At 44.6% G+C, this 20121-nt stretch overlaps 1 protein-coding gene across 4 annotated transcripts in view; it reads left to right on the top strand.

The window, feature by feature from the left end:
* pcnx2 (pecanex 2) overlaps positions 1–20121 on the top strand; it is a 110082-nt gene continuing 89961 nt past the window's right edge. For 2 of the 4 annotated variants that reach the window (XM_034185206.1, XM_034185205.1), the window contains exons 1-4: positions 1–397; positions 17414–17616; positions 19342–19459; positions 19560–19596. In XM_034185206.1, coding sequence (XP_034041097.1) covers positions 245–397; positions 17414–17616; positions 19342–19459; positions 19560–19596 — 511 coding nt within the window. In that variant the 5' untranslated portion in view covers positions 1–244. The remainder of the gene's footprint in view (positions 398–17413; positions 17617–19341; positions 19460–19559; positions 19597–20121) is intronic. The other 2 variants (XM_034185203.1, XM_034185202.1) reach the window with 1 other exon arrangement.

Below are 20121 nucleotides of genomic sequence, written 5' to 3'. Positions count from 1 at the left end.
CGGAGAGGACGAGGAGGAAAGAAGAGGAGAGGAGAGAGAGAGAGCCGACCAGGACAAGATGAAGAGACGCAATGGACGAGAGCACATCGGAGTGGGAGGCGGACGAGAGAACAGCAGCGAACACACCCGATGAGACACGCGACAGACGCGTCGTACCGCTCCAACATGGAGGCGCGGCGCTGAAGGAGACCGTTTCATTGTCGCCCACCGTCCGTCCGTCCAACCGGAGCGGGGAGGAGCGGTGATGGGATCCCAGGTTATGCAGACCCTGCGTCAGGGGGTCTGGGCTTCTCTGACAGGAGGCTGGTACCACGATCCAGATCAGAACAAATTCAACAACTCGTGCCACCTTTATCTGTGGATGTTCCTGCTGATGTTACCTCTGTCTCTCCATCTGGTGAGTTTTAATTGGGGCTCTGATGAAGGCCGTGCAAGGGGGGGGGGGGGGGGGGGTGCTCAGTGGACGTGGGTAACGTTTTTATAGTGGACTCTTTAATATTTTCCAAAATGTGAGCTCCTTCATTGTCTGATTGGTGCTGATGTCGCTTTGAAAAAAAAAAAACAAAAAAACGGCACTGTCGCAGTGTGTGAGAGTGTGTGTGTGTTTTGTTGGATGCAGTGAATGAAGGCATGGCTGCCGGGAGGCGTGCGTTTGGAGAAGTGCCTTATATTTTCATGAAAAAAGATGCACCCAGGCCACATTCGTCTGTTTATCTGGAGAAAACGGCACAGCACAAGTCGTTTTCAAAATATCTGGTTCTGTCACTGAAATGGTCCTCCACAATGTGTGTCTGCACGATCTGAATTTGTGTTGCTTTATATTGTTGCAGGATAAAGCGGAATACCTGTTGAAGAAAGAAAATTGGAGTCAGGAGTGAATGATGAAAAAAATCCTCTTATCCTTTAAAATATTGTGTTATTTTTAGACTATTTTAACACAGAAACAAAGCAATTTACAGTCATTTGTATTTATTTGCTTATTTATTTATTTTGAGTGGAATCAGTTTTTTCACACAAACTTTCAAACCTCATGTTCGGCACACCGAGTCTGATTTTGTCCAGTAATTGTGAGCTCCGTGCCCATGTTGACTGTACTGAGCCAAATTGCACAAACCACTGCTGTGCGCATGCAGGGGAAATCAGGACTGTGGAAAGAGGTACACGGTTGGTAAGGGCGCAATTTAGAACTCGAAATTGGGGAGGACAAAGTGCTAGGCCCGCAGGGCCGAAGCCCATAGGCCGGGGGTCTGGGGTGGTTTCTAGATAAGCTCAGATGCATTCTGAACATCCAGAACAGTAATTTTAATGTTTTGAGAAGACCATAAAGTGGACACCATTTGACTTATACAATTTGAAACTGTGGATATAAGTACTTTATTCTGAGAATAGCCAGCACTGATTTTATTAACATCCTGGTATAAATAAGGTATCACCACATGTGTAGAACTCAAGAAGAATGATAGGTTGAGTTTTCATTAAAAAACAACTGCAATGTGGTAAAATGTATTCATAAATACGAAAGAATAGGCTCTTAATAATTATTAACTATCACATACTGTATTTTTTTTTCTCAAGATTTGTTTTTGCATAAGTTTGAAAAAACAACAGATCATAAGTTTAGCATAAATTACTTATGAATTTAATTTTCGAAGTGGCACTAATGACAACACTCATACTGAACATAATTTCGCTTGCATAGACTGATTTTGGAGATCAAGCAATAATTGCAGATGGGCTTTCTGAGGTCCCAGATAGCTTTTCTGATTTCCTTTTATAACTTTCAGAATTTAGTAAATTAACATATGGTCCATTGATACTTATGTGTAGACACTAGTCCCTAGAGGCAACTATTTTTGGTTTCAGATCTGGGCAAATGAAGTCCCAGAAAATTCCGAATGTGACAAACAAGAAACAAGTGTTGTAAACAAGTCAATGCTGCTAAAAATACAAACTTGCAGAAACAGAGATACTATTCTGACATGGTTTGCACATAAGACTGGCATAGCATGTTTTAAGTACACGGAGACATACCATATTCTGTCCCCCCTGGTTGAAAAGGTGGGGGGACATGTCCCCCCTATCGCCCACCAAATTGCGCCCATGGCGGTCGGTCCAAGTGCCCAATTCCCAGCCACATTTTTTTTTTGTCCTCCTGTTAGGAAATTATTCAAGTTTTTCTGATGGGGTTTTTTTAAACTCACTATTACTAGGCTTACTCCTACCCCCGACCCTAACCATAACAGCTAATTTCCCCAACCGACTTTCACCTGACCACGTTTGGCGATGAGTCCTCCTGAGTAAGTACACCCTACAGCATGTGTTAGGAATTATTTTTCCCCATAAACTCAAGGCCTGCACCATCTCGGCCTAATCTCCACTCAACTCTGTACAGCCCTGAGTGAGCCTGGCATAACTCCAGATGACCTCTGGTGTACTCGGACAGGATAGTTCGCATTAATTCTGTGGATCCTGTGTTGCATCAAGCCTAACGTGCCAGTCATGATCACTTTCGGTGATCACGACGGCACCAAGACAGCCAGGAGTCCAACCGAACTCGTGAAAATATTGAACATGTTCAAAACCAGTTGGAGTATAACTGATCTTTCTAGGCTTGTGCTGAGCCATGCAGAGCAGAACGCCCAGTACCTTCAGCAGGTGTGAGAGCTGCTTAACCATTTTCTTTTATAGAGAATGGAAATTGTTATGTGTCGGACACGGTCGGAGTTGCTGCTCCATGGCACGCTTGGACCTCTCCAAACTGTGAACTCTTTCCAAAGTCATCCATCTCAGTCTTGAGCACTTTGTTAAACCGGTCATGTTCACCTTTCAGGTCTGTAAGAGACTTCAACTCTCCTGCCAGGGTCAAGACTTTTGTCTCCTTCTCCCTGGCCTCTGCTTCGGCACGATCATGCTCCTCTGCATATTGAGTAGCAATGCATTTCTCTTTGGCCCGCATCTGGTCAAACTTCTTTTTCTCCAGATTGGAGACAATCTGCCGAAGGTGGTCCTGGTCCACCATGAGGTCATCCAACTCTTGCGGCAAATGGATTTCTGTCTTATCCAGTTTGTCCATAGGCTGAACTTTTCTACTCCAGCTGCCGCTGAACACCGTCCAAACTCCCATTGGACTCACTTGAGACCCTCTTCAGCCCCCTCTACTGACAAGGCGTCCTATCCTGCCTTTGTCTTCCTTTCAGCCAGCTGAGTCTAGAGAGTAGAAACTGGCTTCTCCACAGTCTTCTTGCTCTCTTCCTTTTCTTTCAGCATCTCCCACAAAATATTCCCCTCATCCTCCATCTGCCCTAGGCGGATGGAGAAGGAAGGTGTCTAATGGATTTCCTCTTGGAGCAGCTCCTGAGTATCCTGCAGCTGACACTCCAGTGCAGAGATATCTTTTGTTGAATTTGATGGTCTTGCCTTCTGTTTCATTTAGCAAACCTGATAGAGTCTCCACCTCTGACTGCATCTTTGCATTCGTTTCTGTCAACTCTTGCTTCTGTCATTCACTTTGCTCAGATTTGGTCAGGAGTTCTCAAACCTGTACATTCAGCCTTCTTCTGACTATGCTTAGAGTCTGCTTAGTCATAAAACAAAAAGAAAAAACCCCAATAACCCCCCCAGGGAATGCCACAACCAAACCGCAGGGGTGCAAACTGGGAGGAAAGAAAAGAAAAAAAAAGAAGGAAAACACAAACAACCATACCAACCCCCCTCCCCAGAGGACCGTCCCATCAAACCCTGGGAGGAGGAGAAAAGAAAAAGAAACACAACCCAAACTTAAGCTTGCAAAAAAAAATCTAACACCCCCCCCCCCCCCCCCCCGGACAACATGTAGGGACCAACACCCCCCAGAGGACATCCCGCCAGCTCCAGGAGTAATAACCACAGCCGAGGTCCCTCTGGGATCCAAAGTCACACACGGGGGCTCCCAGCGCCTCCCAGAGGACCATTCCATCAAACCCCGGGAGACACCCCCCCATGACTAACAACAGACCCAGCCCCGGCCGTCTACGGCTAGATGGTCCCACAGTCATTTCCCCCCCAGAGGACACCACAGTCACACCCTGAGGGCGGAAACTGGGGGAAAAAAAACAAACAAACAAAACAACAACCCCAACCCCACCCCCTCAGCGCAGGGGAAACTGGAAGTACGTCCAGTGTCACCAACCATGACTATACCCCAAAAGTCAACCGGGAGGAGTGGAACAGCGGTAATGGCATATGGCACAAAACGGCGCCACCCCTCCGACTTTTAAACCAGCCACCAGCTGCGGGTATATTCCACTGCCCCAAACCTCAGCTACGCCGATGGCGTACGGCTCAAAGGTGCGCTGAAGCCGGAGGTGGAACAGGGAATTAACAAAAAATAAAAAACACCCCTAAACCCCCCCCCCCCCCCACTCCCGGGTGCAGAGGTCATCTGGGAAACGCCCAGCACAACCAAACTGCACCACTCCAGCAATGCCGACAACGTACAGCTCAAACGGCTGGAGCCGGAGGAGAAGAGAGGGAACAACAAAAACAAAAAAAAAAAGAGAAAAAGAAAAAACAACCCAATTACCCCCCAGAGGACCGTCCCATCAAACCCTGGGAGGTGAAACCAAAAGAAATAAAAAAGAAAGACTAACAAACAAACATAAAGTCACCTGGGTCCAACTATGCTCCAGACAGCCTGTATTTTCACGCCACCAGACCACTGACAGTGCTTAAAACCCACAAAAAATTTGAATCACACATATAAAACCCCACAATTAATAAACCAACAAGAAACTAACTAATAAGTGACTTATACCAGACAAAGTGCTAAAAATAAAAAGCCCTGTGGCAACCGAGTAAACTCAACACACGCTGCTTTAATTGTGAGCAGCTACTTGTAGCTTACAGCTAAAGTGTGATTTAACTAATAAGTACGGAGCTGATACAACAGACGTAGTAGCTATCTTCACCCGGGGAGACGGGGCTACATCTGTAACAGCAGGACGCAAAGCGACCCGTGCAGCTCCTGTCTAACCTCTTATCTGGTTGGAGTGTGAAGCGAAGCCGTCGCTGATCACACTTTACGCCAATCCCATAGATAAGACAACACCACAGGAACACGGCTGCAAGAGAGTTCAAACTATTATTCAATTTTAGGTTCACTGACATGCACAACCCGGGCGGAGAGCACCCGCAACTAATCCCGGATAACTTCCAACGTCTGCTGCCGCCTTCCCGGCACGGTACCGACTCTGCTGCCGCTGGGTCCGTGATGTTTGGCCAGAGACTACTGTTAAATGTGTCGGACACGGTCGGAGCACCGACCCAGTGTTTGACAGGACCCAGCATAAAATAAGCAGAGCACGGTTCAAAAGGTAACAGAATTTAATAAACATAATAGTGAGTGGAGTGATAAACAACCCAAAAAGTCCGCGGTCTGGTGAGGTGGAAACACGGCGCGCTCTCAGCAGCGCAAACGGTCCGGAGCCACAGCAGTTCGGACCCAGGGACCCCGCCGACACCCCCCAGGCGGCCACAACAAACCGAGTCTGCGAAGGAAGAAATCATGAGGTGAGTCCAACACTCTCCACACAGAGAGACACAGCTCAAAGGTGCACACAATCAGCAAACACTTCCTGGCTTTAATATAACTCAGCTTCTCACCCTGCAGGCACGGAACAACTCAGTTCAAATCTCCACTGCAGCAGAAGCTGATCAGGCGATTAGCATAGCGTAACAGCTCAATATAACAAGGTGTGAGGGACACCAAATCCACTGTCATTACTTCATGAAAGTCACCAAAGCCAAATTACCTCAGGAAGTGTGCTGAAGAGCGTGAGACCTCACCCAATCCTCCTTCACAGACTGTGGTGTCAAACCTGGAGTGGTCTCTGCATCCGTAATGGTGAGATTGTTCTCCTGACGTCGATCTCACACGTCTGCTCACAAGGTCGAGTCTCTGGCAATCACACACTGTGCATTCAAGGTTTAAGTGCACCAAGCTCTGATCAAGACAGATACACCACAGCTGTGAGTCCTGATGACCTGCACTTGATAACAAGCCTCAGGTGTTCAGGGTGAGGTCCTAATACTCAGCCACACGTCAGCCACTCAGTCCTGAACGCATACCACCTGGTGGGAGAAACAGAAAACAAAAACAAAGCCAGCCAAACACCCCAGCCCACAACAGGAAATTACTGTAAATTTGCAACACTGGACTTACCTATTAGACATAACTCAATGGCTCTAGAGTTATTCACATGAACCATTGTCATGTTCTGTTTTTGTCAACATGCAACTGTGAAATTCAAAGTATAGTTTTCAATCCAGGTGAGTAGGATGTTCAACTCCTACACCCGTGTGCTCCACTCAAGCAGATCCTGCAAATGGACTTTTTGTACATGCTGTCAGAGTTGAGCCTGGTGCTAGAGAACAACTTAAATTATTGCAGAGAATGACCACACGGAAATACTGAATTTCTTTCCTGATCAGGGAGAGCCAGCATGACCCTTCGTCACTGTCCGTCAGTCAGCTCTGAAGGGCCCGCCCACTCTGCTCCTGAATTTATTTACACACATACATATTACAAAACAATATACAAGGCACAGCTGCGTTTCTTCAGTCAATTCATATTTGTATCACTTTGCACCTGGAAGGCGTCTTGTGGTCTTGCTCAGAGAGATAGTAATTGTTCATCAAATTGAGACATTACAGCGCCAGCCTTGAACTAGTGTACAGGCTGTTATTCTCTGCTCAAGGCCGAAATGTTAATCTGTGTTCAGCAAAAACAGCTCTAGCAAAACAGTCTGCACATTCATTCACCAACAAATGTTACTTTTCTCATGGGAGCAGTTGTAATGATTACTTCAACAGTTCAGCGTATATTTCTGCTTTGACAATGAGTGATTATTTAGAAGAATAATGGTACATGAACTCTTACACATGCATATATGTATATATGGAAAATAGAGAACAGAATCAAAAACAAGACCAAAGGCAGTTCATCAGCGTAAAGGCATTAACAATCATCAAAGTAAAGACAAAGACATTAATATTTGATAATAATATTGACAATATATAGAAAACTCTATCATTATTCCCCCCTGTTTATCAAATTTAATGTCTACATTCTCAACATCATCATTGTAGAAACATCAGTAAACTTACAAACAGTGTACTTAACCATCATTTTGTCCCGTTTGGATGGGGTGACATGATTCAGCATCCGATAGCAATAACGCAATATAGTAACGGGCCAGTAATAAGCCATTAACTGTGGTGGAAATCATCCGTTGAGCCATTGATCAAAGGAGGACAAATCACAATACTTAGTAAGCTAGTTACTCATCTGCTTCAGGACCCTGGTATCTGCTTCAACCTCTGGTCTGTGTCTTTGTTCACTCCTGGTCGCTCTCTGTCTCTGTTATGACGCGCTTCCAGCCGTTGCTGGGCCCATAGGCCATCAGCCGACACTGTTACACGTGCCCCCCTTGTCTAGTTCGGGATCAGTCAGGTATCTTTGTCTTTTGCAGTGGGATAGATGCACCCAAGATGACCTCTCTGCAATTTTCACTGCAGTGGGGGTGGTTAGCAGCACTTGGAATGGACCTTCCCACCTCTGAGATGACCAGTTCTTTCTCTTAATAGTCTTTATCAGCACCCAGTCGCTAATCTGGATCTGATTCTCAGGGCCCTGCACAGAAATAGGAGAGTCTGGTATTGTGTTAGCGTGTATGACATTCTTATGGGATAACACACGTCTCATATAATCAACTAATCCCTCATCCTCACTATCAGGTCCAGCTATTTTCTGTAAATCTGGTATTCTGTAGGGCCTGCCGTACAAAATTTCGAATGGCGTAAGGCCAGTCTCTGAGCTGGGTGTTGCATGTACAGTTTCACCAAATCCAAACAATAAACCCATTTTTTTCCTGTTTCTTCCATACATTTTCTGAGCTTATTTTTAATTGTTCCATTTGTTCTTTCCACTAAACCTGCACTTTGAGGATGGTAAGCACAATGTGTTTTTGCATTTATTTTCAAATGTTCTATTAAATGTTGGATGATTTTATTTACAAAATGTGTACCATTATCACTGTACATTGTTTCAGGTATTCCATGTCTTGGAATTATGTCTCTTCAAAGTATCTTTGCAACTGTCAGAGCATCTGCATGTTTAACAGGGAACACCTCTACCCATTTGCTATATACATCAATCAATACTAAGCAGTATTTTTTCTCCCCTCACATTGGTTCAATTCAATAAAATCCATGTGGATTATTTGAAACGGGTATTGAGGTATTGGGAATTTTCCTTGTTTTGACCTCTCATTTCCCTGTGGGTTATGTTTTGCACAAATTAAGCATGCCCTGCAGTAGTGTTTTGCATATGCCTGAAGCCCCAACGTTAAAAAAAAATGAGTATAAAATGAGTATTTATCAGTATTTACCAGTCCAACCATAATCCCCCCTGTTGGGACATGGCACAGCCCATGTCTCAAAACAGTAGCCCACCTGAAGAGGCTGCGGGGCAGGACTGGTTTGTTCGAGGATCATGCATAAATGTCATCAGCATTTTGGTGGACATTGTGACGCATTAATTTGCAAAATTGATTGATTGGATGAATGATAAGCATTGATTAATATCGATTATTATGTACAGGCCAATCTTAATATGACAATTCAATTCCCGACAATGATCCAATACTCCAATTAGATCAATACACTGCCTACCATGTAGGCATACGGGCAAATTTGACCCCACCACAGTACCCCAGTGCCATACCCTCATGTCCTAATGAGTCAGAGCGTCACAGAGACAAGGTCGAGTAATCGTGACTGGGCCTGCCTTAGGTTGTCCCAGGGTTTAAGATGGGATCTTACCCGACATGGGCTCGCAGCCTTCCATACTGGGCAGGGGTTCCAAGGGGTGGGGGAACACCCATTAAGAGGTGTCATGTCAAAACAGTTTTAATTGCACAGAACATCAAACATGCAGGATCATTGAAGGTGAATTGAAGTATCTTTTAGCAGTTTATCCCAGAATAGAACTGTTGGATTAATCAATGCTTAAACACCAATAACAAATAAAAATAATGACAGAATCTGATACATAAACAATGTTTGGTTCGCAGGAATAACTATGGGTCAGGATGGACAACAATCATGTGAAAAATTGTCCAACAATCTCTATCCTTTAAGGCCTAACTTAATCTGCATACATCAAACAATAATTAATAAGCACTTCATTGGTCATCAATGCTTTATGAAAGCCTGCAGCTTCTTGTTTGATTTGCAGCAGGGGTTAGTTGCATCTCATGAGAGTTCACATTATTTTAATCAGAACACAGGATGATCAAAATATTGAGTTACTATTATTTGTTGCTTCTACATTGCTGTCAATTCACCCTCACCAACATTAATGCTTTCAACAGGAGCACTATAAACATGTTACAATAATCAACCCAGTTTTACTGTTCACACACTGTACAACCTTCTGCTCTGCTCTTCAGCTGGAGTGATAAATTACACTTTGTTCCCAAAACAAACCACGCTTCAAAAATAGAACACTGAATGTATCTGGTAAAGTCAGTGCACCGTAATGCAAAACAACATTAAAGCTGGAATTGATTACATCAAATAAACAATATCTCTCTAAATTTAACAGTTATAAGCATATTGAAAATAATAGTATTAATCACATGTAAAACCCCTGTGTTTCATGTGTTAAAGCACAACAAAATTCCGCTGCAGTGTTTCTCAATCTCTCAAGCAGTTGTGGGGGTGTGGAGTGACAGGGAGAGGTGGAGGAGGAGGGGGAGGTGCACATTTAGAGCTTCCCTCAGCAGCTGTGTGTATACACGCTTCTCCTCCAGCACCCCAGACCAAGAACAGAACCCCACAACTGCAGCAAGCATGACAATCATGCAAAATAAGCCAACTCGTCTCAACCAAAAAAAACATCCACAGGTCCAAAAATGACCTGTGTCCCATTACACTCAACATATTATATACACATGTATACACGTAGAACTCAAAGGAACTATTAATTACAGTGCCCTGATAGGAGACTTTTCCTGCCAACCTTCTATCAGGCTGTTTGAGGCCTGAAGATCAAGAACCGGGTGTCAATTCACAGTCTCACAATCAGTTTTTAATAGTCCTCAGAGACTGCTCCCTTCTGTCTGTTATGTCATCAAAAAAATAATTAGCTGACCAGTCAATTAACAAATTTTTTTAACCTTTTAGCAGTATTTAATATGTATACTGGGGAACTGATTTATAGAAATGTTTTATAACCCAAAGTGTTGTGAAAGTGTAGTAACACGGACCCACAACAGGGGTCGTAAATGAATGGACAATGAATGAGCCAAAATGCAACACTTTACTGTTGTGAATGTGCACAACAAAATACAGACGAATACGGAATTTATATGTAGTCAATCCACAGAGATGACGTGTGGGCAGGCCCGAGGATAGAAGACGTCTGACCAGACAGGAACCGAATCCCACACGATTTACACTGCCACCGAACCCGGAAGATACTGGAGCCGCCAAGTCCTGAGTCCCCAGGTGGCCACCGTCTCCGACGATAGTGGACTCAGGAATGATGGATACCGGCGGATCCGACAGCTCTGTTTTGACTTCATCTTCATGTACGCGGGACAGGGCATCCGACCTTTGGTTCTTGGTCCCAGGGCGATAGGTGTTCCGGAAGTCAAAACGCCCGAAGAACAATGACCAGCGGGCTTGCCTGGGGTTCAGCCACTTGGCGGTCCTGATATACTCCAGGTTCCGATGGTCCGTGAAAACCGGGAACAGCTCCGAAGCTCCCTCCAACAGGTGTCTCCACTCCTCAAGAGCCTCCTTCGCCGCAAGAAGTTCCCGATTGCCCACGTCATAGTTCTGCTCTGCCGGGGTCAACCTGCGAGAAAAGTAGGCACAAGGGTGAAAAACCTTGTCGGACTCCCCGCTCTGGGATAACACGGCTCCTATCCCTGAGTCAGAGGCGTCCACCTCAACCACAAACTGGCGGCAAGGATCGGGCTGCACCAGAACTGGTGCAGTCGAAAACCGACGTTTCAATTCCCTAAACGCGGCTTCGCACCGATCCGACCAGGTGAAGGGGACTTTTGGGGAGGTCAGGGCTGTCAGGGGGCTAACTACCTGACTGTAGCCCTTAATGAACCTCCTGTAGAAATTTGCAAAGCCGAGGAACTGTTGCAGCTTCCTACGGCTTGTCGGTTGTGGCCAATCTCTCACCGCCGCAACCTTGGCCGGATCAGGGGCGACGGAGTTGGAGGAGATGATGAACCCCAGGAAGGACAAAGAAGTGCGGTGGAACTCACACTTCTCGCCCTTCACAAACAGCCGGTTCTCCAACAACAGCTGCAGGACCTGACGTACATGCTGGACATGGGTCTCAGGATCCGGGGAAAAGATGAGTATATCATCCAGATATATGAAGACAAATCTGTGCAGGAAGTCCCGCAAGATGTCATTTACCAAAGCTTGGAACGTCGCGGGGGCATTAGTGAGGCCGAACGTCATGACCAGGTATTCAAAGTGACCTAACGGGGTGTTAAATGCCGTCTACCACTTGTCTCCTTTCCGGATCTGAACCAGGTGATATGCATTCCTAAGATCTAATTTGGTGAAAATTTGGGCTCCATGCAGGGGCGTGAACACTGAATCCCACAGGGGCAACGGGTATCGATTGCGAACTGTAATCTCGTTCAGCCCCCTGTAATCAATGCCCGCACCTTCAATGGTGAAGGGAGCGCCACTAGAGGGAGCCCTACTTCCCTTTCCCATCTGCTGTCCAGCAGATTCCCTTCTGACCCCGTGTCCACCAGTGCTGGGGCCTGAAGGGTTAGATCCCCACTCAGGATCGTAACTGGGAGATGTGCAGATATGCGTGTATGTCCCACGTGAATGTTATGACCTACCCATAGCCTAGTCTCTAAAGGCGAGTGTTGTCGTTTTGGCCGTTTGGGGCAGTTTTTCTGTATATGCTCTTTTGAGCTGCAGAGAAAACACTCCCCGCGGGCCAGCCTCCTCATTCTGTCATCTGATTCCCTTTTGCCCCTGCTCGTCTCCCTAACAACGTCAGCAGGAGGAGCTGTTGCCACATGGAGCTCTGAGGCTGTGGAGCGTGGGGAGTGCAGAACCTTTTCGGACCCGGAAGGGAGAGGGACGGCGCATACCCGGCCACGTCCTTCGTCTCGCTCCCGACGGCGTTGTTCTAACCGACTGTCTAATCGTATGACTAGATCAATAAGCCCGTCCAAATCCAGCGGCTCGTCCTTAGCCACCAGATGCTCCTTTAGGACCAGAGACAGTCCGTTTACAAAGGCGGCGCGGAGTGCAATGTTATTCCAGCCGGACCTCGCAGCCGCGATGCGGAATTCGACTGCATACACGGCTGCACTCCCACGCCCCTGTCTCAGAGACAGCAGCACCGTTGAAGCGGTCTCGCCTCTATGTGGGTGATCGAACACCAGTCTGAACTCCCTCACAAACTCAGTATACACCGTTAGGAGCTCCCAAAGCGCCGTAGCCCAGGTGCGTGCCTCACCTCGAAGCAAATTAATTACATAAGCCACCCGACTGGAGTCTGACACGTACATCACGGGATGCTGTGCAAAGACGAGCGAACACTGCATTAAGAAATCCGCGCACGTCTCCACACAGCCTCCGTACGGTTCCGGGGGACTTATGTATGCTTCAGGGGATGGTGGGGGGGGGGGGGGGGGGGGGTCGTTGAATGACCATTGGAATGTCTATATTTGGCACCGGGTCAGCAGGAGGAGAAGCTGCAGCAGCGCCCTGAGCACGCGCTTCCACCTGCGCGGTGAGAGCATCCATCCTGCGGTTGAGGATGACGTTCTGCTCAGTCATTAGATCCAACCGAGCAGTAAAGGTGGTGAGGATTTGCTGCAACTCACCAATCACGCCTCCTGCTGACGCCTGTGCACCCTGCTCTTCCATTGGTTGTCCAACAGATGGTTGATGTCCCTCGGGATCCATGACGTTGGCCCAGATATCCTGTTGTGAAAGTGTAGTAACATGGACCCACAACAGGGGGCGTAAATGAATGGACAATGAATGAGCCAAAATACAACACTTTACTGTTGTGAATGTGCACAACAAAATACAGACGAATACGGAATTTATATGTAGTCAATCCACAGAGGTGACGTGTGGGCAGGCTCGAGGATAGAAGACGTCTGTCCAGACAGGAACCGAATCCCACACGATTTCCACTGCCACCGAACCCGGAAGATACTGGAGCCGCCAAGTCCCGAGTCCCCAGGTGGCCAACGTCTCCAACTGTCGGATCTGGTACTGCTGGCAGGAAACAGAAACAGTGAGGTGTGGGTGTGTGCACACCCAGTAACAGTCAGCAATCCAGGTGGGAATTACTCCTCCACCTCCGCAATTACGAAACACACAGTCTTTGACAGAACCTGAAACAGACACTTGTCTCACTGATTGTGAAGGGTGCGATCCGTCACCCTGCCGTCACCGACCAGCTCAGCCTTCAGCTGATACAAGTACTCAGGTACTCCTGTAATAGACAGACAAAACAGTTTGTGTGCGATACGGCACAGAAATGGCTGAGGATTATTACCTCCTATGGTAGGCGATATCTCGGCAGCAGGGTGGAGATGTCGTCCGGCCTTTATGGAGTGGTTGATGAGATGGTAATAGGTGACAGCTGTCAGGAGTTGATGACTGACAGCTGTCACCCCCGGCTGTTCCTGTGAGGCGGCAGCGCCCTCTCGTGCCTGAAGCCCGCACTTCAGGCAGGGCTCCCTCTGGTGGTGGGCCAGCAGTACCTCCTCTTCAGCGGCCCACACAACACAAAGTCTTTATTGCCTAGATGAGCCTGTTTCCAAATGGTTTATGAATACTTGCAGGAACTCATTGATCTAAGTGGTCAGTTCCACAGAAACTCATTCATGATTCATGATTACTGAGGCAAGATTCACCAAATACTGCAATGTTCAACTGAAATAATCAATCTGAATTTTCTTGTTCCAGACAGAAAAAAACCAACTCACACAAATTTCAATCCAACGTCACACAAAAATATTCACAACAATAAACCTAATCATTGACTACTCTACCGGTGTATAATCTTGATTAACTTTTGCTTGCAGTCTGTGAAGTACGCAAAACTAACCAACTTTTATATTTTATCCAGTGCGCAAAAATCAACCATATTCGAATCACTTCATCTAGGTCATATGATCATTCGATATGGAAAGTAGGAAGGTGATAGTATTTACTGTTTTTGAGTTATCATCTTAACAAGCTGAAAGAAGAAAAACATTATTTCATCAATAGGTTTATTTCAGAATTTTTCCCTTAAAGAATCTACCCTTTCACCCTGGACACTAACTCACATACACGTACAAAATTGATTAATGTGCATTCGTTTCTCAGTATCTTAACTCCACACTTTAAAATTCTGGAGTGCCAGCAACTGTGACCTTGACAGTATTATCTAAAACAACTCACAATAAATATACACAATCTGCCTGTACAGTGACAACAGAATAAAAAAGTGAGAAAAAATTGATTTAAACAAATATAATCTTCTAGAAAAGAAAGAATTGCATCCTTATGTGTACATAAACAAAATTCATGTTGAAAACGGAGAACTCCTTATCTTTGCGAGTGTGTACATTCACGCGCAAAGTGTCCATTCTTCCCACACTTCCAAAATGTCAATTTTCCTCTTTATTTCACGCCCACGGGCTTTGCCTCTGGCTGCTCCGTGGTGCTGACCTTTGCCCTTTCCTGCAAAATACACTTCTTCCTCACATTTTTAAGTGTTTAGATGACCCTGGATATTTAATCTCCATGTACTAAAAATCATTAGACTGTGGCTGTGTGTCATGTTTGCTGTGAAAACAAGTTACCCATTTTAGCCGTTCGTGGGGTTATCTCATAGGGAGATCTAAACGGACGGGTTGTTGTTCTTTTTTCACTGTTTGGTCGCCGGTCAGCCTGAAAAGTGTCACCACTTCGACCTCTGAGAAGTGGGAGACCTTGCTTAAGGCTTCTTTCCAGACTCGTAGGCTTGCAAACAGGTGTGGTTCGTATAGAATGTCCACAAATTACTTCACAGTTCAGGTGGCTTTGTTTAATGTCTGTCGGTTAAAACAGATGCCAGGCCACCCCGCGATTCAGTTGTGAACATTCTCATTCATAAAAACACATTCACACAAACACATTCACACGCCGCACTTCAGCTGTTATCACGTTTTAACTCCACTGTTATCACTGCTCTGCACCAACCGTTTTTTAAATATTTCCCGTGGACAATATTAAGGGAACGATTATTCCCAGAATTTTACAGCCCGCCCACCGAGGGTTTTACCGACCTGACCCTGTACAGTTTTTACGCGCTGTTCTGGACCCGAAAGTGGTCTATAGCTGTGTTCTGTATTATTTTTAACTCACACCTCACAGCCTTATTGTATCTCACACCTCACTGCTCTACACACGTTACAGCCAAGCTCAAAGACATTACAGGGTTTTTTTCCTCCGTGGTGATTCCCAGCCACACGCCATTCGTGCATGTAAGAAAAGCAGTTCTCACCCGTGGTTAAACTCTGTCACTGAAGTTCGAATGCCTTCACCCTGCTGAGCGCCAACCCATCATGGAGGAGTCCACCCCCGGAAAGGGTCTTTAACGCTGTGGCCACGGTCTTCCAACGGGGTCCTCCGTCACGGGCCAACGACTCCCCCGGTCTTTTTGGCATCCGGCTCTGAAGGACCAAGAAATGTCAGAGTTGAGCCTGGTGCTAGAGAACAACTCAAATTATCGCAGAGAATAACCACACGGAAACACTGAATTTCTTTCCTGATCAGGGAGAGCCACCATGACCCCTCGTTACTGTCCGTCAGTCAGCTCTGAAGGGCCCGCCCACTCTGCTCCTGAATTTATTTACACACAGACATATTACAAAACAGTATACAAGGCACAGCTGCATTTCTTCAGTCAATTCATATTTGTATCACTTTGCACCTGGAAGGTGTCTTGTGGTCTTGCTCAGACAGATAGTAATTGTTCTTCAAATTGAGACATTACAGCGCCAGCCTTGAACTAGTGTACAGGCTGTGTTATTCTCTGCTCAAGGCCGAAATATTAATCTGTGTTCAGCAAAAACATAGCTCTAGCAAAACAGTCTGCGCATTCATTCACCAACAAATGTTACTTTTCTCATGGGAGCAGTTGTAATGATTACTTCAACAGTTCGGTGTATATTTCTGCTTTGACAATGAGTGATTATTTAGAAGAATAATGGTGCATGAACTCTTACACATGCATATATGTATATATGGAAAATAGAGAACAGAATCAAAAACAAGACCAAAGGCAGTTCATCAAAGTAAAGGCATTAACAGTCATCAAAGTAAAGACAAAGACATTAATATTTGATAATAATATTGATAATATATTGAAAACTATCATTATTCCCTCCTGTTTATCAAATTTAATGTCTACATTCTCAACATCATCATTGTAGAAACATCAATAAACTTACAAACAGTGTACTTAACCATCATTTTGCCCCGTTTGGATGGGGTGACATGATTCAGCATCCGATAGCAATAACGCAATATAGTAACGGGCCAGTAATAAGCCATTAACTGTGGTGGAAATCATCCGTTGAGCCATTGATCAAGCAAGAGGACAAATCACAATAACTCTATCACATGCACACCCTCATTTTTTTCAACCAAAAAGCAAAACCATACAGCAAAAATGCACAGCTTGTTTGGTTTGAAATTATTAAGAGCGAGTGCCACTTCAGTGAAGTTTGGGTATTCCTCTGGAATGTCGAAATTCCAAAGTATCCATTCAGGAGTGAGATCCAAAATGACAGCTCAAACATTCAAGAGTCCCTTCACTGATGGAAAATGAAAATGTTACTGTTTTCTACTGTTTTACTTTCTGTTTGTTTGACATTGGTAATTAAGAAAAAGAAAACATGAAAGAGATATTTTGGAATGTTTTAAATTTCAAGTTTAGCACAACAGTTTTGTCTAATAATATAAACCAAAGGAGAATGTGAAGAAATGACTGGCAATAAACCATAAAAATACAACTAGACTACAAAACTGTAATAGTAAGCATTAATATCGGTTCATTATGTGAATCAGCATGATGCAAGTGGTTCTTTCTTTGTGATCAATGTTCCTCTCCAAGGGATCAATAAACTTCCTGAATCCAATAATGAATCAGATTACATCTGTTGCCTCACTGATCCTGTAATAAACGTGCAGAACTGTGTGGCTGTGTGAGTGAATCAAATCTTCCTCTTGCAACATGCAACTTAAAAAAAGTTGGTTGAGAATTGATATTTTGCCATCAGGCTCTTGTCAGCAAAAGACGCTAACGTCCTCGCCCTCTCCACAGGCCCTGCCCCCTACCATTATGGCTTTGAGCATCTACTGCACCTCCATCACGGTTTTCTTCATCCTCATCAAGATGGCCAACTACCGGCTGCACCTGATGTTCGACGAGGGCGAGGCGCTGGTCTGCAGAAGCCTCTCAGACCTCAGCAAAGCAGCGGAGAAGAAAAGCAACGCCTCAGACTCCTGCCTGCCTGCCAGCATCAGGTTAAAAAAATGCTCCGATGTCACGGTCAGCAAAGGATTTAATGCGAAACCTGCAGATGGTGCAAGTTTCAATAGAGATATTTGAGATTTTTCAGAATTATTCACCATATTTAATACAATTTCATTCCTGCCTAGACATACTCCCCCTGATAAGCTGGATTTCACAAAATTTAGGTCAAAGACAAGAAGTACACTTTTAGAATTATGTTAGTAAGGGCAACGTCCCCGTGCAGGTCTTTGGCCCCAGTTGCATTACCCAATCCAAAAATGAGGATATCTGGCCTGATTTACTACAATAGTAGTCTAAAGTAGTGTATCATATTATTATACAGCAGATTAGTGCTGAATGCAAATTAATTTGAATCCAGTCCATGACTGCTAGTGTTTATGGGCATGCACACAACAGTACACTCTTCAGTCTATGTACTAACTAACTATAATAAGACTTTTCCCCAAAGCTAAAATGTTTCTTTTAACATCTGAAAACTGCCTCCTGCTGAAGAGTGCAGCATGCTTTTTATGGGATTATGGATGTAGAATATATTTTCAGAGGAGACGTAAAGGGGTCAGCGAACGATGAGTTTCTGAATGCACAACCTCACATACACAGACACACAAACTGCCACACTCTTTGCCCAGTCCAGTCAATTTCACCCTGCTACAATGAAATAGCTCACTCACTCACTCATTCACTCACTCACTCACTCACTCCAAAATATAAAAACAAACAAAAAACTATCTGCATTGTATTTTACTTTTAATTTATGCTGTAGCCTGGCAACAAAATAACTGAGCAGCCAAATCCACATTTGAGCAGAAATTATTTATTTTAAGACCCACTGATAGTAAGTCCCTTCGGCTGCTCCCTTGTTTGTACTCAGGGTCGCCACAGCAAATCCAAGGTGGATCTGCATGTTGAATTGGCACAGGTTTTACGCCGGATGCCCTTCCTGATGCAACTCCACATTACATGGAGAAATGTGGCAGGGGTGGGATTTGAACCCAGAACCTTCTGCACTGAAACCAAGCGTATTAACAACTTGGCCACCACCCCTGCTTATTTTAAGACCCACTGATGAAATAATAAAAACGCCATCTGTAAAAATAAAGTAAGACACATGGTGTCCAATACTGGTCCAAAATGTAACTGGAGTGAGACTGAGCGACAGACAATGGTGATGATCCAGTTACTTCTAATATGCAGCCCCCTAAACACAATCCATCCTCTCTGATCCACACCGTCTTCCATTTGCACTCATATCACTCACATGCCATGATTTAGGCTTAATATTTCCACATATGTCCAATGTAGATTTTTTGAACATGTTTAGCTCAAAATGACCAACAATACCACAGCAAAGTTTGCATGTTTTGTCAGTGTAGATTGAAATGAATCTTTATGGAAACCACAAAGGAATCTGTGATATGTAATGTATTCAGCTGACAAATATATTTACCGTGCATCTGAAAAGTATTCACAGCGCCTCACTTTTTCCACATTTTGTTATGTTACAGCCTTATTCCAATTGGAGTAAATTCATTTTTCCCCTCAAAATTCTACTCACAACACCCCATAATGACAACATAAAAAATGTTTTTGTTTATTTTTGCAAATTTATTAAAAAAAAAAAAATCAGAAATTACATGTACGTAAGTATTCACAGCTTTTGCTCAATATTAGCTCAATATTTAGTTGCTCCTCTGCTAATCTTATAACTCTCATAGGAAGAGCAGCACAGTTCCCGACAGTGTTGCCATGATGACGCTGGCCAGGAAGCGTCCCAGCCCGGTGATACAAGTAACAGTAAAACAGACTGAAACTGATCCAGGTCTGATTGGTGTGGTAAGTGGACATTCAAACCTTCATCTGGAAATATGGTTCAGGTGATGATTAATCATTTTCCAAATTTTAATCCCATGGTTCTGTTTTCTCTTCGGTGCAGGAGTGTTCAAAGTCGGATGAGGTGAAGACTACAGAAGGTGATGCTGCTCTCTGTGTAGATTGGAAAATAATTTTATTTTACTATTTTTTAGTTATTATATGCCTTATTTGCAGTTACAGCTGATCTTGTGGAACGAAAGTTGTTCTTTCTTAAAATTAGAAGGGCAACTGGAGAATGCAGACGTCGGCCAAGGACCAATAATCTACTCTTCTATGATATGAATTTCCAACCCCATTTGTCACAGTCACACACCTTTCAATATGATTGGAGCATTTTTAAATTGTGGGCCCTACCTGGCTATAGCTACCATCCTGGGATGGCCACTATGCACTTTTGTGACAAGTGACAAAATTACAAAGTTTTTTTTTATTCGGCACACAAAATATTCAAATAGAAAAAAATGAACAATTCCACAAAGCATAAACAAAACTAGTGAGTCCGAAAGGGTGTGGGCTGAAGCAAAGCTTATTAGCGCCCACCCCTGCTAGTACAAGTCCATCAATTCTAATCAGTCATATTTACATAAATACAAATTCACTACTACATGTCGACACACAGACAC

This window comes from Thalassophryne amazonica, chromosome 13 (assembly GCF_902500255.1).
Source record: "Thalassophryne amazonica chromosome 13, fThaAma1.1, whole genome shotgun sequence".
Lineage (NCBI taxonomy): Eukaryota > Metazoa > Chordata > Actinopteri > Batrachoidiformes > Batrachoididae > Thalassophryne > Thalassophryne amazonica.
The sequence above is the reverse complement of the archived record's forward strand: the minus strand, read 5'-3'. Positions and strand labels throughout refer to the sequence as shown.